Source organism: Phyllopteryx taeniolatus, chromosome 14 (genome assembly GCF_024500385.1).
Source record: "Phyllopteryx taeniolatus isolate TA_2022b chromosome 14, UOR_Ptae_1.2, whole genome shotgun sequence".
NCBI classification, from domain to species: Eukaryota; Metazoa; Chordata; class Actinopteri; order Syngnathiformes; family Syngnathidae; genus Phyllopteryx; species Phyllopteryx taeniolatus.
Window position 1 is genome coordinate 17,726,007 of NC_084515.1, and position 24,931 is coordinate 17,750,937.

Genomic DNA, 24,931 nt, shown 5'->3' on the forward strand with positions numbered 1-24,931 from the left:
GGGGCGCCGCAGAAGACAGTTTGCTCCGTTGTGCGGGGGGGGGGCGCCAGGTGATGGCAAGAAAATACAGCGAATCCTCCTCCTTTCTCCCCTTGACAAAATGGCACGCATAAATTGAATTGTCTTGCTGTTAATTGGGGGCGCACAACACAAACCGAAAGCCGGCTTGAGTCTGGCTGGCCTGCGTGCGCTGCCGCTTGCGCTTTGAGCCCGCCATTGAGGCCCGTCATTGAAACCCTGTTTTATTATCGCAAAACGTCAAGCTTTACACTCGCCATATTGTCTCCCGCACAAAGGCTAATGGAACATTAAAGACGCGGAAAACGGTGCCAACCCGTCTCGTGGACTCTTTGCTTGTTTTTAGGGCAGCTGCTCTCCACACGCTCGGGCGCAAAGACGTGGAGAAAGGAGAAAGAAAAGAAAAAAACACACAAAAAAAACACAACACAACACAAAAAAAAAAGTTGCGACTACCAGGTGCATCCTCCAAGAACACGGCCGAGATCCGCTTCGTCGGGGTGAGCGCTCATAAAGATGCAATTGAAATTGAAAGGTCAAGTTGAGAAGAAAAGAGCGCGCGGCGAGGGGAAGGTGATGCTCTCCACCGCGCCCCCCCACCCTCGCCTCTCTTGTCTTTTGCCCACTACAAACCTTCTGGCCATCGAGATTTAAGATGACGCCTTGGCACCGGAAAGAAAGGAAACATTCATGTCCTCGAGGGGCGCTTTCATCCGCGCATCCAGCGAGTATTCCGTATGCAGGTCCCAAAACAGTCTTGAGGAAACATGTTGGGCAAAAGCTTCACGCCTCCCTCCTCCAATCACAGAGCGGCCGCTCGGCTGGATAGGAAACTGGGATTCAGGGAAATCGGGCGACGCAAAAACTCGTCAAAATGTCAGAAGAACAAACGTTAGCGATTCGACATATCGCGCAAATATATTCAATTGTCATTTGCGTATAGTTCCGGAGGACAAGTGAGCAATTTCAACACGAAAACAAATCGTACAGTCTTTGGTTTTTGCAACTGACGCTTTTTTCTTTCTTTGTTTTTCATTTTTCCTCGCCAGTCATCAAATGTTTTTGACATGTGCTGTGCGATCGATGTACTTATTCTTAAAGGAGATTTTTTTTTTTCTTCCAGTTTTCGGATGGGATGGAAATTACATTGGGGCAAAAATAAAAAAATAAAAAAAGGGGATTGTTTGATTTCAATTGAGCGCAATTTGAATGTAATACGAATCTCGGAAACACTGCGCGTGTCTTTATTTGTCTGTTTTTCCCTGAAACTCAACAAATACTCGGATGCGTTTCAGGCGCCACCATATTCAAATACAATAGCGTAGTAGGTCTACGTGGTCATCCAAATAATGTCATTACAGGTCACTGAACCATGATGTGCAAGTTGGAACAGTTTATATAAATATGATACATATATATGATATTTCGTTGCTTTGCCTGTGTTAAGAAATGTAAAAAAAGTGCATTGTTTTTTTTAAAAATGCGAAACTTTGCAAATGTTGCTGCATTTCCAAATGGAAGCGTCTCGCGCGCGCACCCCAGCACCCGTCGAGATTCGTTCGACAATCGATTCTCTGGGCTGCGTCCTCCTTCCGGCGAATCGGCGCGGAACTTGCACGGAACTTTCCTCGAGCAAATGGCCGCTTGGCGTCCATTGAAGGAAATCAAAGCCGTCAGCCGCTTCAACGGCCCTCGACGAGATGGCCTCGAAGCGGCCTTAAGGTGCGAGGAAATGCAAAGCCCGAAGGCGCAACAGCCCCCCCCCCCCCCCCCCCCCCCCCCTGCCGAACGAACACGTCAAGTTGCCCATCTTGGACTCGCTAACAGGTTGACTTTCTCATTATCTGTAATCCGATGACATGCTCCCGTCGCGCTGCTAATGACAAGATGCGTTTAAGGACGGCCCATCCGCATGACCGAGGGAAACTCCAAACGTGCAGGACAAAGTCTGCGAAAAAGCCAGCTGCCTTCCGGCGCGCAATGTCCAACCGCTCCGATCGGGAGGCCTCCGGCGCGCGGCCACCGTGCGGCCTCGCGTCGCAGCTGCAGTCCCGTTCCAATGGATGTGCACGCCAGCTCTCGGAAGACGACGATGGGAGTTTGTTGCTGAAGTTACTGTTACTGTAGAAGAAGGCTTTGGGCACAGAAAAAGGCAATATCTCCACATTATTCTTTATTATGATTCTGACAATTTGAGTTGAGCAAAAATCACGGAAGTCGACGCGCAGGGTTTGCTTTGGGGCCTCCGCGTCCCTCCGCGTCCGTGCGTCTGCACCAGTGCTCGAATACCACCGCGGTCGCAAATTGATGACGTGTCGTGTTGTGCTTTCTGTCGCCCATTCGCCCACAACGGGAACACTCGCCGCTTCGTTATTGTCCATTTGAATTGATTTGTAGATTGGATAGAAAAGAATACGTCATCGTCGGTGTAAAAAAAAATAAATATCTCATTCTCTGCCATTAAATGACAACATATATTATTACCAACGTTAAATACACGATTGCCAGCAGCCTCAATTGACAAATAAAAACAAAATAATAATAATAATAATAATAATAATAATAATAAAGCCAGTGAATGACAATGTACAGTATGGTGTTTCCGCGGCATCGGCAGAATCGCGTCCTCGCCGAGCATTTGCTCAGTCTAGACCAGCAGGCCGAAAGGGGGCTCGTTCTCGATATCCGCCAGGGGCGACTTGCTGTGCACTTTTCGGGGGTCCTCCGGGGTCCACACCTTGGCCGTGCGGATGACGTTTTGGTCCCGGAGCTGCTTCTCATCCGACCAGGACAGCGAGTGGCCGGCCAGGGGGGGCAGACCGAAGTCGGGGTCGCTCGGGGAGGGGGACCCTGCGGACAACGACGTCAATAAGCGATCGCGTCGACGTCGGAAATGTTGAAAGCGTCGCGAACGGAACGTACTTGCCCCCCGGTGGCAGATGATGACCTTCTTGGGCTGCGCGTGCGCGTCGCCGCCGGGGTTCCGGACGGGCAGGTCCGAGCGCAGCAGTTCGGCGAGGAAGTTGATGTAGCCGATGGCCAAGCGCAGCGTGTCCACTTTGGAGAGCCTCTTCTCGTAGGGCAAGGTGGGGATGTGCGTGCGCAGCCCCTCGAAGGCGTCGTTGATCGACTGCATCCGGCGCCGCTCCCGGATATTGGCCGCCTGCCTCAGCTGCTGCATCTCCGCGTCAGACCTCGCCCTCCGCCGCCTCTTCGACAGCTCCGGGACGCTGTAGGAGAACGTGGACGACGAGGACGACAAGGACGACAAGGACAGGTCGCCCGCGTCGTACTGGCCGCTCCCCTTGCCGGCGTAAAAGTCTTGGAAATGCTTGCCGAACAAATCCACGTCATCGTCTAAGAAGTCGTCCGGCTCCAGGTTTGCGTCCCTCGAGGACTGGTCGGTGAAAAAGTCGTCATCGTTGAAGTAAGGAGGGGAGGAGAACGAGTCGAGGGCCGAGAACGGGTCCAACACGGCGTCCATGTTTGTCGTCTTGTGTCTCTTTGCTGGACGCGCTTGACTTTTCCGGGGACGCACGCACGCACGCGAGGCCCCTTTATAGCGACAGCCGCAGTCGCGTGCCGCTCGCTCACGGCGCCGACCAATCGCAGGGCGGTCCGCGCGATGGACCCCTGCGAGGCCACGCCCACGCGCCGCGGCTCAGCGTGCGTCCCGACAAAACCAAACCGAACAAAAGTGCTGTTGGAAGTGGACTGGTAGCGTTTACATTTCAACGCAACAAAACCAACCAAAATAAAAGGCGGCACCCGCGAAGTGGAACAAGTCCTTATGCGTCGATCGTACTTGAACTCGTTGCACGACCGATCCACGTGCTTGAATGAAGTCCACTCAAAGGACTTTTGGGCTCATTTGGTGGCACAAGATGAAAACGTTCGCGACTGACGTCATTTCGTTGAAAATAATGAATGCTCAGTTCACGCGTTTTAGTCATTCATGTGTTCCAAGGAAATGTATTCAAATTGCTCATTTTTCCGTGCTTGTTTTTTGTTGTTGTTGTTGTTGACGTGATTAAAATGTGGCGAAGTGACGTCATTGTCCTCGCCTTCCCTTGAAAATAATCCACGTTCGTCCCAAGGGGGGTTCATTTTTTTTTTTTTTTTTTTTTTTAAGCCGCCTTATTCAATTCGTTGTAACAAAATGGAGAACCGCAATGGAAGAACACCTTTCCCCCCCCGGATATATTATTGTTATCGCTTTATGAAAATAATGGAGCGATTCAAAAAGGCACTGAAGCTAAAATAATTCACGCATTTTTCTCGCCCACGTATATGATGATAATTACGATGACGACGATTACTCTTGACGGCATCCATCGTTAGTCGATATAAATGTTGTGGTTTTCCAGCGTGGAGCGTCGCCAGAACGGACCTCCGGCGCCTCCGGCGCCTCCACCCGCCGCCTCAAGAGGCCTCAGCTCGCACGAGCGGAGTGGTGGATGTGCCACTTTCTTGTTTGTATTTTTTGGATCGGGAGAAGTGGTCGAGAAATAAAAGCCCAGCGGTGGCCCCGGGCCCGGGGGCGCGCGCCTCCCTGACACCTCGCGCAACAAATTAATGCTCCCCGGTACACCGACAGAACACTGCCCACCGGTTTGCTTGTGGAAGTACTCCTCTATTGAGGCCATTCAATAAAAAGAGTCACTTTGTTCCAGGGAGAATAAAAACAAAATAGAACCTTTGATGCAGGATGTGTGTGTGTGTGTGTGTGTGTGCGCGCGCGCCCCACGCGTATTGGTTGTGTGCTTGAATGGCGCAACCCCAGGCAGGCGGGCAGCGGCCGTGGGAAGAAGGCCACTTGCGCCAACATGTCGCGTCATCAATGAGACTTCGATGATGAAGCTGTTGCGCGAGCCTCCAAACACACACACACACACACACACACAACCGAACAGGTGCCGACCACCACCGGGACAAGCCCACGACGCGCATCGCGTTGTCATTTGTCATCGAGCCATTGCCTTGACAACCGCAAATTGTGTCCAGAATGATTGAAAGTCTCGCTTAAAGATGCAACGAAAATCTACTTTTCATTGTTAACCTTTAACGCGAATCGTTTCTGTAAAACCGACACCATTTGTACAAATTGCTATGTACACTAATTCACATATGTACTGTAATATCATTCGAAAGTTGAACTTTGGCTGTGGGGACAATCGGATTTTTGAATTTGCCAAGCGTGACAAAAGACAATTTGGATGATTTTGTCAAATGGATGATTTGAACACGTCAGACAAGTCCGCCGGTTCTATATGATTTACATACACATGTTAAAAAAAAATAAAAAAAGTTAGGACACAATTATGTCGCACTGTACAATATTCCCGAGCCAATTTAAAAAAAAAAATATATATATATATATACACACACACACACACACACACACACGGTGGGATGGGATGGGATGGTTTCGACTTGATGATGACAAGTCAAAGAAGTCGTTTGCAGTAGCGTCACGTCGGGCCGTTGCGATGGCCGCGCGTGGACGTGCAGATCATTTGAACCGTGCAAGTTTGTAACGCGGCGTGACCGAGCGCTCCACGCAGCTTCATTGAAGAGCGTGCCGCCATTCTGACGGAGCAGACCTGCTCGAACACAACAAGTGTTGCGGTTCCCAGGCAGCCCCTCGCTCTGCAGCATGCGTCGAGATTGACGTCGCGGCGGGTGAGCGCGCTCACACACGCATTGACGAATTGAGCTTACTAATGAGTTGCTGCGTGTGCGCTGAATTTAAAAACAAGACAAAACAAAACAAAACACACACTTCATACAAACGCACCGTGTGGGAATCCATCGAATGGAAAGTGCGCAAAACAACACGACGAGGATAAATGTCAGCAAAATCCATCACGATTATGAGCGGATGCTTCGTCGACATCATTCCATGTGCCCATCTTTGGATTCATTGCACTCATGATTATGAAATCGAATCTAATAATGATATGATACTATTCAACGTGGTCTTCGGGACGAGCCTATATGTTGTTTTCCTCACGTGCTCTTGTGCACCTGTTGCGCGGCATGACACAAGTACAGTGGGAATGTGCGCCGAAATGAAGGGAAAAAACCCCCCCCCAAAATCAATATGCAAACACTGAACACGCATGTTCAGAAAGCCTCGTCACGTCACGTCACGTCACGTCGACGTTTTTCCAAAGAGACGCTGCCACAATGTTCGTGAGCGCCGTGTCCCGGAAAATGAAGGAAATCCAGAAAGTGAACGACAGCAGACTAACGTGGGGAATTACATCTGATGATAATCCCACACAGTCATTGGACGCTAATCCCTACATAATCCCGGGATTATCCATCTGGGTGCCGAGATAACAAATGGAGGAGATTTGAACAACACGTAGCGAAACAATTGGATGAGATGTATTTGAAACCTTCCCTGTAACTTTTGCTGCCTTGTCTCCGACTGCCTGGAACTCCAAATGAATCCCACGTATTTGAAAGAACTTTCATGGAGCTTCATTTGCTCCGGATACATATTTCATGCGCTCTCTCTTGTTATTTTGTAGTCGGCTGCCCCGCACGAGAGAGATGACAATAGACTGCCTGCGCTTATCAGATAACTGATTGCGCTGAAATGAATAGCCACAGCAATGGATATTCATTCTAATGTAGATCCATCACCTGGGTCTGTCTCGAGCCCCCCCCCCCCCCCCCCCCCCCACCCCTCTCTCACACACACACACACACACGCACACACTGTTGAAAGCAGGTCACAGTTGGGCCGAAGTGGAGCAAGACTGTGCGACAGCACCAGCGAGGCTTGGGAAATCTTCCACTCGGCGCAGATAGACAGACAGACGCGTGCGCACATGGCGGGAGGAAGCGGCCGTTCGCTCTCCGGACGCGTGGACACCGAGGAGCAACGTAAGAACAACGTAAGAACAACGTAAGAACAACGTAAGAACAACGTAAGAACAACATAAGAACAACGTAAGAACAACGTAAGAACAACATAAGAACAACGTAAGAACAACGTAAGAACAACGTAAGAACAACGTAAGAACAACATAAGAACAACGTAAGAACAACGTAAGAACAACGTAAGAACAACGTAAGAACAACGTAAGAACAACGTAAGAACAACGTAAGAACAACATAAGAACAACGTAAGAACAACGTAAGAACAACATAAGAACAACGTAAGAACAACGTAAGAACAACATAAGAACAACGTAAGAACAACGTAAGAACAACGTAAGAACAACATAAGAACAACGTAAGAACAACGTAAGAACAACGTAAGAACAACATAAGAACAACGTAAGAACAACGTAAGAACAACGTAAGAACAACATAAGAACAACGTAAGAACAACATAAGAACAACGTAAGAACAACGTAAGAACAACGTAAGAACAACATAAGAACAACGTAAGAACAACGTAAGAACAACATAAGAACAACGTAAGAACAACGTAAGAACAACATAAGAACAACGTAAGAACAACGTAAGAACAACATAAGAACAACGTAAGAACAACGTAAGAACAACATAAGAACAACGTAAGAACAACGTAAGAACAACATAAGAACAACGTAAGAACAACGTAAAAATAACGTAAGAACAAGGCTCTGCGGATTCTGAACGTGCGCACACAAATACGCTCGCTTGAGACCATTCGAATGAGAAACAAACGCAACAAAGATAACAATACACCGTTTGCATTGACACGCTCAGATATTCATTCATTGTTTTGGTTTTATTTGAAGAAATATTATCAAACAGATTAGGATCCCGAATGGGGAATTCATGTTTTCGCTCGGCTTTACAAAGAGTCTGCAATGTCGTCATTAACGTGTTTCTAAACAATTTGCATTTTTATACGGTACTTTGCAGAAGTCAGGCCGCCATTCCATATTTTTGGGGGGTTTTAGCAATGCCGTCATGATCGTAAAACCTCAAATGCCGCTAAGTAGAGTGCAGACCTCCACCGTGGATGAATTATGAATAAATGCAAAAAAGAATTTGGAGAGCTTTGCATTTGAGGTTTGTTAGTTAGCAGGCTACTTCCTGGTTGAACATGAAAACCATGTTGTTCAAAAGTTGACAATTTACACTCCAGTCTGAAAAAGACACCAATGCCACAGTATTGAGTTGTAAGATAATCCTCCCCAAGCCCACGAGGTGGGATGAGGGTGTTGGGGCGTTCTTTCCCTGAGACTGTGCATGTGTATATGGGGGGCTTTGGGGGGCTTTGGGGGGCGTTAATTAACTCATCTGTTGCTGGCTGTAATTGATTTGGGCGTTAATCTGATGGATCTAGTCTAAGAGTTCGGCTTCTATACGGGGAGACCGGAGAGAGTCCGACTCCGCCTCAGGGCTGGATGGACGAGAGAGTTCTCGAGCGTTCACTGTTCGTCTGCTAAACCGAGTCCATTCAGTCCAGTCACGGCTTTGAAAAGACGTGTGAGTCGAGTCAAGGCACTTTTGTTTAGAAAGTGGCAATTAACGACAGACGTTATTTCAAGGCACTTAACGCAATATAAAGGTCAAGAACCACACGTCTCATACCTTAGAAACTGCATGTATGTACAGCATACGCCCCCCAAAAAATACAACAACACATGAGCAAGCGTTTAGCGACAGAGGCAAAGAAAAAGTCCTTCCGAGGAGGAAATGTCCACCAGAATCCAGGCTCTCTGCCCCTGGACTGGTCGGTCTGAGGTGGAGAGACAGAGAAAACAGTGGAGGCATAAGAGAACAATAGGCACAACTGCTGCTGCATCAACAACAGCGACAGTCCAAACGCGACAGCAACGACGACGGTGGCGGTCACACACAGATCAACGTCAAGGCGCACCTGCGGAGACCGAGAGCCTAACCTTAACCCTAACCCTAACCCTGACCCTGCGGAGACCGAGAGCCTAACCCCAACCCCAACCCCAACCGCTGTGAGGCCGTCATCGCAGTCGCGTTCGGCTGCTTCTTGCATCTTTCTCTTGCTGTCATGACTTGGTTTTCAATGAGTGGAAAAAAATAGGGCCTGTTTTTACTGGGTTTACGTTAAGAAACCACCGGCCACTGAACATCCAAGGATAGTTGATTTATTTCTCTATATTTAAAAACACACACACACACACACACACACACAATGAGACCAGAAACAGACAACCCTCAGCCCCAACCTGACCAGCTGACTTCCATTTGTTTTTTTCTTAGTTGCTCTACACATCAACGTTCTATATCAGCTGTTGGTGAATTACTGCCATCTTGTGGTGAAACATTTGAAATGCTGCTATGTACAGGCATCAGTCGCTGGACTGAAAAGATTTACCATAACACAGCAAACCTGTCGAAAACTATGCTTCGATTTAAAGAGGGTATTTCTATATTGTGTAATGTACAAGATTTGCAAATCATTGTATTCTGCTTTTATTTATGTTGAACACAACGTCCCAACTTCACTGGACTTGGGGTTGTATATATATATATATATTTATAGATGTCCTATCTGTCAATTCTTGAAATGTGACGTGCATTTATTGGAGTCCTTGGAAGAATGATACATATGCACTTGCCTCGCCACCCTTCTTGTCCTTCAAAAAACTGTAATTTGAACCGGGGTGTGTTGACTTTTTATATCCACGGTACCCTCCCCTCACCGCCGTTGTTAATAGTTAATAGTATTATTGACTATGTTGATGGTGTTGACAAAATAAATACACACAGTAAGTAAAAAAACATACTACTGTGTTTCTGAATTCTCTGAATCATTTGGGCTATGGGTCCCCTCTTTTTTCTCTCCTTTCTTTTTAAGCTTTTAAACTTGAGCAGGGGGCTAGGGGCAGGGGAGCTCCGCACAATGGGTTAGGGTCTGCCCCGGTCTGTCGGGGTCGGGGCGGTCTCCCTGCATCTTCCCTGAGCTGGCCTTTCCGCACCCGACCGAGCCTCGCAAGTGCTCGCAGGTAGTTTGTATGCATTTGTGTGCGTTTGTATGTATGCGCGCGCGGGTGTTTGCGTCTCTGCCACGGGTGTCGGGGGGGGGGCCGGTCTTTTCCCATCTGTTGTATCACTGTGATTTGTTTTATTTTTTGGGGGGGGAGCGCTTTGTGTTGCATTTTTATGTATGGAAGGTGCTGTACAAATCAAGTTTGACTTGAATGTGAGAAGTGAGTTCCAGACACGGGGGAGCTCACGCAGCGCTCCGGCCACCACTCGGAATTGATAGTCAAATATTCTCATTTATAAATGCTGTAAAAGTCAAGCAACCTTTTTTTTTTTTTTTTTTTTTTTAGTATTATGGCAACAATAGATAATGGTAAATAGCTCAATCAAGGCACGAGACCTCATCAATAATTTTATTAGTTTCATTAATAGTTATAGACATGTAATAATCTCTTTACAATATAACATAGGATCAGAAGAGCATGACAGATCACTGAACAAAACCGCATAGTTAAAAATAAATACATATATATATATATATGTATATAAATAAATTAGAGCATGAGTAAACCAATACATGTTTTCAAATTGTATTCAGTACTAATAAGTACTAATATTGTATCTGCATGCGTTATGAATCAGCCTCAACCATGTTTCTGTACAAACACACGAGGTTGGTCGCAAGTACGAGTGGCGTTCATCTCAACCGTGATGATGGGGGCTACCGGACCACTGAAGAAAGGCCTGACACAGAAGACGAGTGACTCGGGAAGCACTTTATAGAAATCACTTTCACACACAGACGCTCAATCTTACACATATTCCGGATCTATGTATGAATGGAACGCAATCACACTTCTTCATAACACACACACACACACACACACACACACACACGGTGTTTGAGGAACAGACCTTCATAACTCGGAATCAAATCTTACAGCTCTTCCTGAGGAGAAAGTCATTGAGCTTGTTCACACAAACCATTGGCAGGAATGAAGGGTTTGCAGCAGCAACAGTAAACGTGGCAGACATTAAAAGTCTGCCACGTTTTGACTTTTTTTTTTTTTTTTTTTGGAAAAGTTAAGAAAAAAAATCGACATAAAAATATATATACTGTTTATAGTATCCACTGACAGAGAGAAAACCCCAAATCGGTTTCCATTCCCTTTAATTTCACTGAAGTTGCTGAGAAATACAATTCTTTTCATTTAATGTTATATGGCACTCATCGGGCAGTCAGAATACTTCCCGTTTGATGAAGTATTCCATAAATGGCTCAGGTCTGTCTTTCTACTTTTTCAGTTAAAACACTAAAAATGCACACTCCATCCATTTCCAGCATTCATCGATAGGCCACATTTCCTCAGACAGAACTTGCTACTGGAACGCTTCAGACAGATTTGCTCGAAAAGCAGCAGCAAACAAACCAAAGACGACGACAACAGCGACCAAAACGTACTCGCATTTATACGGCCCTTTCTTTTGACAAGTGTATATTTCACATTGAATATGGCTCACCGTCATTGTCATTTCAACACAGAGGTAATTAGATGCTGTACAAAATTAACCCCGCTCCTAACATATCGGACATTTTGACAAATTCAAAAATAAATACAGTATACTTTCATTAAAAATCACAGATGAACACCATGGTCATACAAGAATCTGTAGTAGAGTAGAGTATCTAACACTGCAGCTATACCGTTGATCGCCAGAAGTCCGCCCTGGGAGAGTTAGGATACGCGTTAGCGTAGCCGTGAATAGCGTCATCGCAGACCATAGAGAGTATCGTTATGTTGCAACACAGATGAGGAATTCTTTTGGCGTAACTATCAAAAGGCCAAGTCAGGTGACAACCGAATTCAGCTCCGAAGACTGTGTGTTCGTGATTGAAAGCGTCAGTGTGCACACACTTCAACAAACCTCGCTCGTTTTGGTGTTTGCATTCACTTCGGCGGACGTAACGTTGACGTGTGGCGATGCTCGACTAGGGGCAAATATGGGATTGTTTCATGAGATGGTGTGAATTCTACAACGGGGCGCAGCCGTACAGTCTTTTGTAGAAAGGCATTTCATGGGGTGGGGGAAAAAACCACAACAGAAAAAAACTAAGTATTGTCAAATCACAGTCTCTTTGAAATCTTCTAGAAAAACACACAGTATAGTGCAAAAAAGATCCAAATATGAACCCGTCGTAGTTCACGCTTCTTCAGATCAGAACTGTAAGGCCAATTCCTTTGTCTTAGCTTAGACAAAAAACATTTGGGTTTGACATTAAACGATAAATAATGAGATAAGAGATGAACATTTGTTTCTTTCTTTCGTCAAGCTTTTACATCTGGAGCTGACACACAATTTAGAAGATGGAAACTTTTGTTTGGCTGGTCCTGACCGGCTACAGCCAACGCATCCATCCGGAACGTCCCGAAACCACTGCTGCATTAACAACCACCGAACGGGTAGATCAAGGAAACCAGAACCTGTCAATGACGGAAACATGAGCGATGTCCAGAAGAAGACCCCACCCAGCAAAAAAAAAAAAAAAGCTGTCCGTGACAACCTTCAGAGCCCACGAGAGAAAATATAAACAATCTGCTGTTTAACCCTAACTCTCATTAACAATACAAATTGGGAGGTCAGGCTGGAATTTGCCCAAAAGTGCACAGAAAAGCCTAAAAAAAAAGGATTGGAGAAGGTTTGTGAACTGCGATGACAAAACACAGCAACGGATCAAAGTGAGCTTCATGAAAGAAAGCATCTGCTCAAGATCCCAAACATACGAGTTGCTCATTGGAAGCGAGCGGAGGTAATGCCAAGGCTCGGGCTCGGATGGATCTTCTCATTGATCTTCATTGATGCGACACATGACGGCAGCGCAGGAAGTCTGCACAAAACGTTTAAAGAAAGATGCCACCGACGTGATCCCATGCGTTCTTCATCGTACCGTACCTTCATGACCCACAATACGCTGCCAAAATAACAAAGGACTTCCAGTTCATCAGTGGAAAGAAGCGGAAGGTTTTCGACCGGCCGAGTCCATCCTCAGACTTCAACCTGGTAAAGCATGCATCTCGGGAGGAACCCCCAAAACAATCCACAAATGAACGAAGCTGCGGCGAAAGCCTGGAAAAGCTCCGAGAAGAATTCAAAAGTCAGGCGATTGCGCTGCGTCGCACACTTCCGGAAGTTCAACTCAATGTTCATTTGTACTCGCTTTGAACCATTTGAACTCCCGACGTTCCAAATCGTTTGCTCAACTCAAACGTTGGCGTTTCGTTTTCAATCGGCCGATCTTTCAAGTCGTGGCAAGACCGTACGCGTGTATATCCGTCGGAAGCTGAGCTCTTGATCTCGTTTCATATTCATCGGTGATGTCAAACCCGTTTTTTCTGGTTTCGGTCTACAGCGAGAATAAAGGCATTGGCCTCTTTGCCCAAAACGAAAACGCTCCCGTTATTCCGAGAGCAGCTTGATGGGATATACAATGAAAGGTTTTTGTACACACGCGTCACATTTGAACACATTTGTCAAACAAGAATTTTGATGTATATTTGGAAGCACTCGCTCCACACGCATAACGATCCCTCCGCCTTGTCCCTCACACCACACGCGTAACGCGAGCAGTAACACACGCACACACACACACACATCTGAAGTGTGTTGTAGAAGGACTCAGAACCGTTTGTCATTTTCACAAAGATCGCTTGCTGAAATTGGGACTTACAAAGCGCTTAAATGAATTCAACTCGATGAAATGCGCTGGAGAATCTCTTGGTGACTGATTCATGTAAATAAATAAACTAGAAGTTCATCGAGTCAACAGTAACTATTCAATTACCGACCCAAAGTTGTGTGAAGTTAGGCTATTTGGCTAAAGAATCAACTAACAGAGAAATAAACAAATGTGCAATATGAAAGAATCGTAGAGAGATATCGATAAAGCTGCACGATTCACCAGCGGCCGCGATGCTACAGCCATGCCAGATCAAATCCCCATTTTTAGGTCGCGGGTCAACATTTTTTATGACTGGCTTTCAAAGGTTATACTGACGATAATGATAGAATAATAATAATAATAATAATAATAATAATTGATTCAAGTGCACGTGCCGTTTCATTTCCTTCCATCTCTCTCGCTCCGATATTCAAACTCCAAGCTCGAAGGATGCTAACATCGAGTATTTCTGAGCTCTTTCATCTCATAATACTGCTTGTAGTCCACCTTGTATTTTGTAGGATTTTATGACAACCTTATAATAACTATAGCAATAATAATTATATAGAAATATATTTTTTTCTTTTCCCGCCAAAACATAAAGGGGACAAATTGTGAATTGCTTGTCTCCAAATTGTTGGGTCTCCGCCCACCTATCAAGCGTGAAATGAATCTGGGAATCTCTTGGAGGCGGCCCATTTCTTCAAACGAAATCAAGCCGTTTGGAATTTTGACCGCACAGCTCCTTTACACAATGGCGCTCCCACACCGAGTTGCTCCGTCCGCGGCCTCTCCGCTCGGCTTGGCAAAAAAGCCTCCGCCTTCAAGTAGCGGCCGGATTTCGCTAGCTGTCAAATCCAAAAGGGAAACAGATGATGCTCGAATTAGCGTTAGCTTCTGATTGATGTGACATCCTGGACTGTTTGCTAAAGTTGACGACACGGAGAGGGGGGTATTTATGACATGACCGACCCCTCAAAACAGGCTGATTGATGGATGTTATTAACACAACCGGGGATTGTTTCTAATAAAATATGCATGTTATGCATCCATCCATTTTCTGTGCCGCTTCCCCATCCCAACTATTTTTGGGCGAGAGGCGGGGCGCACCCTGAACTGGTCGCCAGCCAATCGTAGGGCACATAGAAACAAACGACCATTCGCAACAGCTACGGGCAATTTTCAGTCTTCAATCAACCTACCACGCATGTTTTTGGGATGCGGGAGGAAACCGGAGTAAACCGACACAGACGCGGGTAGAACATGCGACAGGAGAGGCCGGGATTTGAACCCCGCTCCTCAGAACTGCGAGGCAGATGTGCCAAGCAGTCGTCCACCGCGCCGCTTATGCATAACATGTCGTGGAGAAATGAATTCTATCGATGTTTTGGCCTACTGGCTTGTGGAGTTTGTCGCATAAGGCGTTCCTGCATAAGCACAGCGCTAAACAAGAGTTTCTGGTTAAGTGTCAGAAAATATAGCGTCGAGGGGATTTACGAACGGCCCGCCGCCCGCCGACGTCCGCATTTACAATAGCTGGCGTTCGGCGACAACGTAGCATTCAAAGCAGCTCTGCTTACCGTCAAGGTGGCATTCATTTTGCAGTTTCCCGCAGTACTATTTTTAGGAGGAAAAATAGTACTGCGGTCGAGCCAGGCTGCTAGCTAACCTGAACAGGCTAAGTGGCACTGAAAATGGATGTCACGGTTACCTATCACGTCAACATCCATCATTCTTTTCAAGCATACAGTGTCGAATAACAGGAGAGGCAATTGGAAACCATTTTGCTCAACCATATTGGCACTCAAAGGTCTGTAAGAATGTTGGAGAGTGTCGGTAAGATTTCTTCTTCTTCTTGGCTGATAAGCTCAGAGGCCAATGGAAAGGATGTTACCAAAAGTAAGCTTTTTTTGTTGTTGCTGAATGAGAGCCGATGTCGGTACGGCCCTTCCGGCAGTGGAACTAAACCACAATGACTATCCAAATTCTGGAGTGCATTTCATCCGTGAAGAAGTGAAAAAGTAACGCACCGGTCCGGCGTAGCATATCTGTCACGGCTTCATAAAAACAAAAAACTAAAGAAACAAGAATGACACTTATGGCCTTGGAGAAGTAGCATGAAGTTGAAGTTAGGACATGTCTAACAACAAACTGCTGCCTCTATATTTAGATGCGAACAACATGTGATGTGGTACTGTACTGCTGAGTAATGTCCTCATAGCCTCGTCTGCGCCTCGGGGATGTAGATCTCAATGCTGTCGGCGCTCTCCGTAGCAGAGTTTTGTCGCACGGACGCGGCTCTCTTGGCGGCCAGCAGGCGCTTCCTGGCCTCCTGTCGCTGTTTCTCAGAACTCTCCAGCGAGCGATCTCTGGCCAGAGGCGGGTGGTGGTGGTGCGGGGCCTTGGGTGGCTTTTTGGGTACCGGAGGCGGAAGCCGTCTCTCCTGGTGGGAGAGGGCGGTAGGGAGGGGAGGGGAGGGAAGAACGTTTGAAGAAATACACAAGGACTACACGTGATGGCTGCCGAAAACATACTATCGCCTTGACAATCGGCAGTCGTTTTTTGGGGGATTCATTTGACCAACGAGTAATACAATTTCCATAGGATTTCGTTCTGCCTTATAGCCAACATGTTCCGACCTGAATCTTTGCCTAGAATTTAGGAATCCAAATATAATGTCAACTCATAGTATATTTTTAAACGAAAGCAGAATTTTGGCCAATATTGTTGCCAATTTTTTTTCATGAGCCAATTTGTTTTTAAACATTTTTTCTTTCGTTTTTCCGTGATGATTTTAAGATAAAAAATACAATAACACTAACCATAATGCTCTAAAACGTTTTTCTGCCTTACACATCTATAGTCAGCCATGGTAAAAGTAAGAGTAGACTTTTCAAACCATTTAGAGCATTTATTCTTAGTGTGTTACTCGTATTAGTGGTAAGTGGGCTCCCTCTAGTGGTTTGCAAAAGAATCACAGCCTAAGTGCAGTTCAGTTCTATTTAACTTTTAGACGGATGGATACATTTGCATTTTATCTTACTTTGTTTGTAAGTCATTTAGGTGGAATTTGTATTTAGTTTATGTGTAATACATTTATTTAAGTACCATTTTATTGTTTCTTGTGCACAGTGTTAATGTTCAAACTGTGCATCATATTACTGGCTTTAATATACAACTATACTATTTGGTTAACACTTGGGCTTACTATGCTACTGAATTTGAATGTGAGTCACAATGGTGGTCCTTGTAGAATTCCGTATTTGTTTATTTGGTGTCAAGTAAAGTATGTTTATGACATTTGTTTATATATATACATGTGTGTATATATATATAAAGGCCAGGTGCTTCATTAGGACAGTGACTTATTTGACTGAAATTGTAATTTTGTAATATTATTATTCCTTGACTGCAAAATGCACCGATGAAAAAAATAATAGCCAAACCCTCCTGTATCCATTGACCTTGACATTAACTGCCAAAACGCACAGAACAGAAAGCCACACATGGTGAGGCAACAGCAGGTGTCAGAAGAAAGGAAGGAAGGCAAGAGAGAATTGTGGGTTGATGGACGGATGGACAGATGATGGATCAAGGTAGGCCCACAGAGCTTGTTAAGGCCTTGTGGTGTTTCTTGTGGTGATTGATGCGTGGCTGTTTGCAAGCGCCTTCACTGTCAACACAAAGAAGCACAAGAAACAAACAAAAAAAGGCCATGAGAGCAAATGAGGAAGCCATTAGAGTCAAAAGTGGGCAAGATGAAAAGCCACATCAGATACTGCAACAGATCCAAAAAAAAAGAAACAGAGTGCAATGATGTCAAAGCCACGACGAAAACGAACCCTAAATGCCTGATGAAAGTACAAAAAAACAAAAAACAAAACTAAATATATATATATATATATATATATATATATATATATAGTTGTGCTCATGGAACATAGCTGTCAACACAAATTCAAGTCTAAAGTGCCCAAAATCACTGAAAAGCTATGAAATGCAAAATGTATCTAGGTCAGTAGTCACATTTACTTGAACACAGCCACAATGAATCATGTGTACATTGTTTTGTACCTGTATCATATGCTGCTTAGAAAAAAAACACACGCACACACACGCACACAAAACATATTTCAACACATATTTGATAGAAAAACAACATATCCCAGAAAGAAGCAGAAAGTGTCACGGCTTGGCTAAGAACACACGAGATGTGGGATCTGATAACCAGCAGCTCGGAGACCAGTTATCATTGTGGACGATGAGTGTTCGCACGGTGAGTGACACGAAAGCATGCCTACGTACGTTCATGTAGAGATGGTAATCCGATATTTATTGGGTATACTCTCAAGCAAAATACAGTTGCAATCAAAATGATTCAACCCCCATTGTAAATTGTATTTATATGCAAAGTCTACAAACTTAAAATCATTTGCAATGGACCAACAAAACACAACTTAAATAGTTCAACACCACACATTTTTCAAACTGTTCACTTTAAATGTACGATAGCGAAGTCGTAAAATACGACAAGAGACCCCGGACTGTTGAACAGCTGAAGCTTGTACATCGAGCAAGAATGGGAAAGAATTCCACGTACAAAGCTTCAACAATTGGTGTCCTCAGTTCCCAAACGTTTATTGAATGTTGTTCGAAGAAAAGGTGATGTAACACAGTGGCAAACATGAGCCTGTCCCAGCTTTTTTGGAACGTGTTGCAGCCATCAAATTCGAAGTTCATGATTATTTGATAAAAACAATAAAGTTGAACGACTGTTGTCTTTGTAGTGTATTCAATTAAATATTGGTTGAACATGATTTGCAAATCATCGTATTCTGTTTTTATTGAGGTTTAACACAACGTCCCAACTTGATTGGAATTGGGGTTGTATGATGCGTAGCGAGATACATATTCTGAATAATTGTCTCCATTTCACTCATTTCTTGGGTTTGCCTGCTACGACTGCCTTTTTGGAATCCAAGCAGACTTTCCGTGTCATGAATCATGTTGATTTTTGTTATACCCCGTTATTTGCAGGGAGCCAAGCCCTACTGCAAATTGAGAAAAAAACAACAACCAAACAAAAAACCATTATTGTTATTGTTATAGTTTAAATGGTGTTGATGGTCCGGATGGCTTCCGGAATAGAAGATGCACAAACACGGTGATCTCGCACCTTGTCACAGGTAATGGTCAATTATTCGCTGTTCCAGCGTCAGAGCGAGATGCTTGCGAGATCATCCTTCAGTTGTGTTTTGGCTTTAGCTGCCTGCCCACCCACCTCGGGTAGATGGGGGGGTCAGTCGGTGCAAGCTGCTGATGAGCTAAAACAGAGGCCTATTAGGACTTGAGACCCTACTATTATTATAGTCTCAATAAACGTCACATAAATTGCCTAGCGATGCCACATTTCTAGTAGACGAGGCTTTGGCACCATCTTGTGGCATTTTAGGGCATTTCCACAAAAACAAAGGAGAGGGAAGTTTTTCAGTGAATACTGAAGAATGGGTTGTGCCCCAAAAATCTGAGAGGAGGTGAACTAGAGAGAATCGAATTGCGACGAGACGGGGTACGCGTTCACAACTTAATTAACTGCTGCCGTCCGATTCCATTGGTCCAATGCCTGGAAAAGACCTCCAGCAAGACTTGAGTCAGCTACTGGCAGCTGGTGCTGGGGTGTCAGGTTTCAAAGTAGGTAGGACTCATACTAAACACCGAAGGTCTTCATGCCCACACTCGGAAACCGAGCATTTCTGGTTATCTTTGTAAAGGCACAATTTGGTGGATGTTGTCTTGGAGCTCGTGATTTCATTGTGTAAGTGCTCATAATAAGCTTGTGGCTGGCCCTTGTAGTCCACATCCTTTTTTTCCCTTCGACACTATTATATACAGTAAGACACATATCCTGGTGTCTTTGTTTTGGGTGTTTCAGTACCTTTCTCTCAGGCGGGTCGAGGGGTCTCCAATTGTTGGCTCTGAGTTGGTGAAGCTCATCAAACTTGAGGCTAATGTTCTCAATGGACAACTGAAGCATGTCCCAAAAACCAGCCAGGTCGGAGGCTGCAGGCCGAGGGTGGGCACGGGGGTTCTACCAGCGGTAGAGAAGGAATTGAAGGACAAAGAAGAAGGAATTAAGAGAGCGATACCCTCATGACGATAAGCGCTATAGAAAACATTTGGCAGTTGTCAATATTCTTAATTCCCTTCCATGTTTTATCTTTGTATACTCTTTCTGAAGAGTATAAAGGCACAGCGCTATATGCCCAAGACCATCCTGCTTTCATTGTCACTTCATGAGATTTTTGTCTTTTAGAGTTATTGCTGAGACAGCAATAATATTATTGACTTAAATTTGCACCCTTACAGTTTAGAGCCACGAGTGTCTATGTCCGAAGCATACATGAAGATGATCACTCACCAAGTTCTCCTCACACAGTTCTCTGAACTGTTGAAACTTTTGGGACATCAACAGCTGAGCACTTCCCATGGCACTCCTCATCTTCCCCAGAACTACAACCGCAGAAACCACAGTACACGACCGATAAATCAATAAAACTATAAAGGAATATCAATTGTAAAATACTATAAAACAGTATAAAATGCTGGCTCTAATCAGGATAAGCACAAAATAGGATAGGATTAATTACAAGGAAGGGAAAATTCTGAATTGTGTGAAACAAGTTAAATGAGGGGTAGAATGATACATTTCATAATAATATTAGTTGGAAGCCAGGTAAATGCAATTATTATAATATTATTATTCATAACGATCCTCAAGCTGTCATATACCGCCCTGCAGTTCCATCATTGGAGCCGGGAGGGCGCTGTGCCTCATCACCACCGGAGTATTTAAGCCCACCTGCTCCCGGAAATCCTCGCCGAAGCATCGCAGCCTCTCCTAGCGCTACCACGCTACCACCTTATGTCAAGTATGATATACTGTTCCTCGCTTCCCTTGTTCACTCTTGACATTCTTAGCCAACTCTTCTTTTAGAATGAAGTTATGCGGACGCAAGTGCAGGGAAGGTAGGGCAGGAGTGCAGAGGTGATCAGCAGCAACAAAGCTAAATACAACGAGGCGCACCTGGACGCAAGAGAACGGAGAGAGCATATTTGGCGGACACGGCAGGAGCAGAGACTGACGAGACCAGGCGGAGAGACAGACACGCTGAGCGGATAGGGGACACAGGAAACCACCATATATCCCGAAAATCAAGACCCGATCATTCCAAAAAAAAAAACCCCACCAATGTTCTCATTTCAAATCCCAACACAAAATGTGACAAACAGTAAACTGGAGTATTCCAATTGTCAGGAGCCGCCGTAACAGTCCCCTGTCCTTGTTCGGACAGGGTGGCAGGAGCTGCGCTGGTCACCCGTCCATCTACCGACTGGGGGGCTTCAAGCTTTCGCCCTGTGGACACCCCCCGTATAATTAGCTCAAGCGCCGCACTGTCGGCCCTGGCGTACTGGCCTTCTGCCCGACGGGCCTCGTTCGCTTCATGCTGGCAGTCCACCCGAACTGCCCTATACTCTGGCGCTGCTGCCCGCCTCTAGGGCCCGTTCCACCCCCCCCCCCCCTTTTTTGGACAGTTTTTTGTTTGTTTGTTTGTTTTTGGGACATCTGGAATCCATCCCTTTCTTTCTTTTTCTGGAAAAAGATTGTTTCTGTTTCGTTTATGGATTTTGTTATGGATCTTTATTTTGGGTAATCTGGTGATTGATTGTCTGCGTCTCTAGTTCAAGGCTTTCCTGCCTGCTTGCCATATTTTGTCCTCCATCTGGTCTTGTCAGTTTCTGCATTTTCTCCTGCCAGCCAACTCCCTCTCTCCATCCACTGATCTTTCCACCAGTGGCACTCTGTGTGTTCATACGCTGCGTGTCGTCGCCCGTCATCTGTGGTGATCGCCTATGCATACCCGCCCTGCCTTTGCTTGGATCCTCCTCCCTTTTCACTGCACCCCATCAAGACGAACCCCACCACCACGTGACCTTTCGTTTATCAGTTTGAATGTGGTATCTGCTAGGGCATCCTGCTAATAAGTGTGGTCGAAAAGAAATGGAGGAACAATTGTACAAAACCCCTTTTTTTTTTTGGTATAAATTCCTTTCTGAACTTCATGCCTAAATATCTGCTGCATCAGAAATGCAGACTAGTAGCCCTCTTAAAAAGACATACCATCCTCCGGAAGGTCATTATGTTGTTGGTCCATCTCCATCTGTCGACACCAGCCCTCCATGCGATCGGTCTCAGCCTGTAGCAGCTTCAGGAACCAACGGCCATCTCGCTGACACACCGTCCTCTGCACTACCTGCCAGACGTAACTTCTGAGTGCCACAAGGTCATCTGTCCACTATCTGTGCCAAAACCCACTTCATGCCACACTATATTTTTGTGAACACAAAGTCATGTTTATGGTCAGGGCTGACTCAGGCACGTCCTGGGTCAGCCCTCAGCTATGGGTCCATACACAGTGAAGCCTCTCTCTTCCACTCGCTCCATATGTTCACATTCACTTGCTGTCCAAGTATGCCACTAACCTCACATTTGATCTCCCCCTGTAGTAGCTTCCAGTGCCATAGACAACAACCTAGTAAGTGAATTTGTTCTCTTTCATAGTCTGCAGAAATACATCTCAAAGGCTTACAATTATATCACAGTTACACCTGTTATTATGTGCACTGTCGGTGTATTTAGTGTTTTTCTTTTCTTTTCAAACTGGACATGAGCCATGGCGATGGCTTCATACCGAGTCTTGAGTCTTGAGTCTTGAGGTTTTTCCCCCTCGCCTCTGTTACCATAGTGCTCGCTCATGTTGGGTTTCACTGGCTTTCCTTCACGTGTGAGGAGGCTTTTCTCGACCTTTTACCAAATGTCAAGTTTCTTATGATAATGTCTGTTGTGAATTAACAATATAATAAAGATTGACTTGGCTAGATTGATTTTATTATTATTTCATAGTCTTGAGAATTTTACTGAGAATTGATTTGAAAATCAAGTTACAGTATGAGATAATATAGCCTTCATCGATATGAATATCAATATACAAATGAGTTTCCACTTACTTCTAAGATAGCCGAGCTGTTGAAGTTGACATTAGGTGAGTCATCACTGACGCTATCTATCCAAGGGTCTGGAGGGGGAAGAATGGACGGATCAAAGCCCACATCCTCATACTCCTCGGAGGCACAGGCGTGGTAGTGGTTCCCTGAGCCCTGGATGCTGACGGTTGAGGTGGCAGCATCGCGGGAGTATTGACGAGAAAGGACACCAGATGACAGGACTTCTAAATCCGTGTCAGGGGAGTCAAGAGGAGTGTCGAGCAGGCCCGGCAAGTCCAAATCTGCCTAATTGAGGCAAACAAATCAGAATTTCATGAATAATTGCAAGCAGTCAAATGTTGTTGTTTTTTTTGCATTAATATTGAAATGGTATTTCTCATTCAAGAGGGGCGGGGGTCGTCCTTTATAGCCGATTAGCCGTTATATTGAGGCACTTTTTTGTGGCTATATGCACCCATATTACTGTTTAGTACAAAATTATTGTTTCGAGCTTTTTTTTCATGGCTTAGAATGCCCAGTACAGTACAAGGTTATTTTATCTAAACCTACCACGCTGGTGTGACTAGTGACTAGTGGCATGTCGAGGCGGTTCACTTTCATGAGCCACAAGGAATTAGTGTGCTTCCTATTTCCAAATCTGGTAATTAGATGCCATAGACGAACCGCTTGCCAAAAACAGTGTTACTGTACCAACAATAGCATGTTCCAGACTCCAGAAACGTCTGTGTCGTATTTCTCTAAAACCCTGCCGCCATGTGCGCTCTCTCTACCCAGAACTCGACAAAAGCTCGAACTCCTGCCATCATGGCCGCCACGTCAATGCAGTGTCGATACTGCGCTACAAGGAAACTATTTTTGGACATATGTACAGTCCAGACGGTCCGTTACTTCAGATATCCTTTAAATCGTGGTGCATTAAATCTGGGTTCCGCTGTACAGTCACAAAGAAAGGAGTCATGATGAAAGATTTAAGTAAGATATTAGTATATCTTACTTGTACAGCTGCCGTCACGCTGTTGGAGCGTTGGAAGCGACGATACCTGACCAGCAGAGAAAAACAAACAGCAGTCATTTAATCATTGCAATAATGGCTCTGTATCAATGACAACCAGTACCTTTTCTTACGTATGTTTACACACCATTCACAAAAGGTTGGGCTTTCAGGTGAAATTTCAGGACAAACCTAAAATGCACAATAACCTTTTACAGGTTAACTAATTTTGACCTCGACATTTTTGAATGCACGTGCAAAACATTCACAACAAGTGTTGAATCCACGAATCAACCAAAACATTTCCAAGCGCCCACTTGCCTACGCCTTTCTGTGACACTTTCAGTCTCTCTGTATCTTTGTTCCAACTTACTGGTGACACTAAACTCCGTGGCCCCTGCCCTCTGAGAAACCTGAAACCTTGCAACGGCATCTCGTCCCCCTGATGTCAAAAGGTGAACAGCGCGATGATGACTGTTTAAATAACAATTCTAATCGAAGCAGGTCATTTATTTGTCGACTCATGCATCAAACATCTTTCGTGAATTTGCCATTCAGCTCCTTGTTAGAGAGAAAATTTTAGAGGTCAATGAAGTTCACCTGTGAAGGTTCTACTTCATTTTAGGTTCATCTGGAAATGTCACCTGAAAGTCGAATACGCCTCACTTTGTTTGAGTAGTGTATATGAATCAAATATAATGTCGTCTAATCTACAGGAAACAATAAATCAATGATTGAGAGGAGTATTATCTGTCGTGTTCAACACAAGGTAAAAATACAAAACGGTATTGTAGTATTCTTAATAATATTTTACACTTGTGAATTGTGAAAAAACAAACAACAACAAGTTCAAAAAAAATATAAATGCCATAAATGTAAATAAAATTAAATTTGACATTGAATTTAAGACCAGAAATATGTTGAAAATGTTGAAAAACTATCAGAAATGCTGGAAAAGAGAGAAGAAAAACTTCAAATCTTAAACAAGATGTCTGCAACTGGTCATTTTCCATTTCATCTGATGAGAAAGGAGGTGACTGCTCAGACTGAGACAAATCATTCATCAAATTTATCAAAGAAAAATGCTCAGAAATGAGCAACCAATGGTAATGCAATAAAGAAAAAGGAGTCACCGTCTGTCATCCTCCACTTGCACCCCGACAGAGGTGAACTTAGATGGGTCCTCTGGGTCCGGAGTTTCCTCTGGTCCATCCACCTACAGA

At 44.9% G+C, this 24,931-nt stretch overlaps 2 protein-coding genes across 8 annotated transcripts in view; both read right to left on the reverse strand.

Annotated features, from left to right (window-relative positions):
* Positions 1-2,206: 2,206 nt before the first annotated feature.
* On the reverse strand, positions 2,207-3,804 carry ptf1a (pancreas associated transcription factor 1a). Its single transcript, XM_061797765.1, has 2 exons — positions 2,941-3,804; positions 2,207-2,868 (listed from the first exon to the last, which is right to left on the reverse strand). Exons 1-2 carry the CDS (start codon positions 3,500-3,502, stop codon positions 2,666-2,668), a joined length of 765 nt encoding a protein of 254 aa, XP_061653749.1. The 5' UTR covers positions 3,503-3,804; the 3' UTR covers positions 2,207-2,665.
* A 6,530-nt stretch (positions 3,805-10,334) lies between these two features.
* Positions 10,335-24,931, reverse strand: part of dlgap1a (discs, large (Drosophila) homolog-associated protein 1a) — a 53,741-nt gene continuing 39,144 nt past the window's right edge. For 3 of the 7 annotated variants that reach the window (XM_061797875.1, XM_061797874.1, XM_061797871.1), the window contains exons 9-16: positions 24,842-24,924; positions 23,712-23,757; positions 22,721-23,002; positions 21,834-21,966; positions 20,073-20,164; positions 19,590-19,742; positions 17,729-17,743; positions 10,335-16,097 (exon numbers count right to left, since the gene is read on the reverse strand). In XM_061797875.1, coding sequence (XP_061653859.1) covers positions 15,870-16,097; positions 17,729-17,743; positions 19,590-19,742; positions 20,073-20,164; positions 21,834-21,966; positions 22,721-23,002; positions 23,712-23,757; positions 24,842-24,924 — 1,032 coding nt within the window. In that variant the 3' untranslated portion in view covers positions 10,335-15,869. Of the gene's footprint in view, positions 17,328-17,728; positions 17,744-19,589; positions 19,743-20,072; positions 20,165-21,833; positions 21,967-22,720; positions 23,003-23,711; positions 23,758-24,841; positions 24,925-24,931 lie in introns of those variants that run through there. The other 4 variants (XM_061797872.1, XM_061797873.1, XM_061797876.1 and 1 more) reach the window with 4 other exon arrangements.

Coding starts and splice junctions, on each gene's coding strand:
- ptf1a (XM_061797765.1), bottom strand. CDS start 3,502: ATGGACGCCGTGTTGGACCCGTTCTCGGCCCTCGACTCGTTCTCCTCC. Junction 2,869..2,940: donor CATCTGCCACCGGGGGGCAA/GTACGTTCCGTT, acceptor CGTTGTCCGCAG/GGTCCCCCTCCCCGAGCGAC.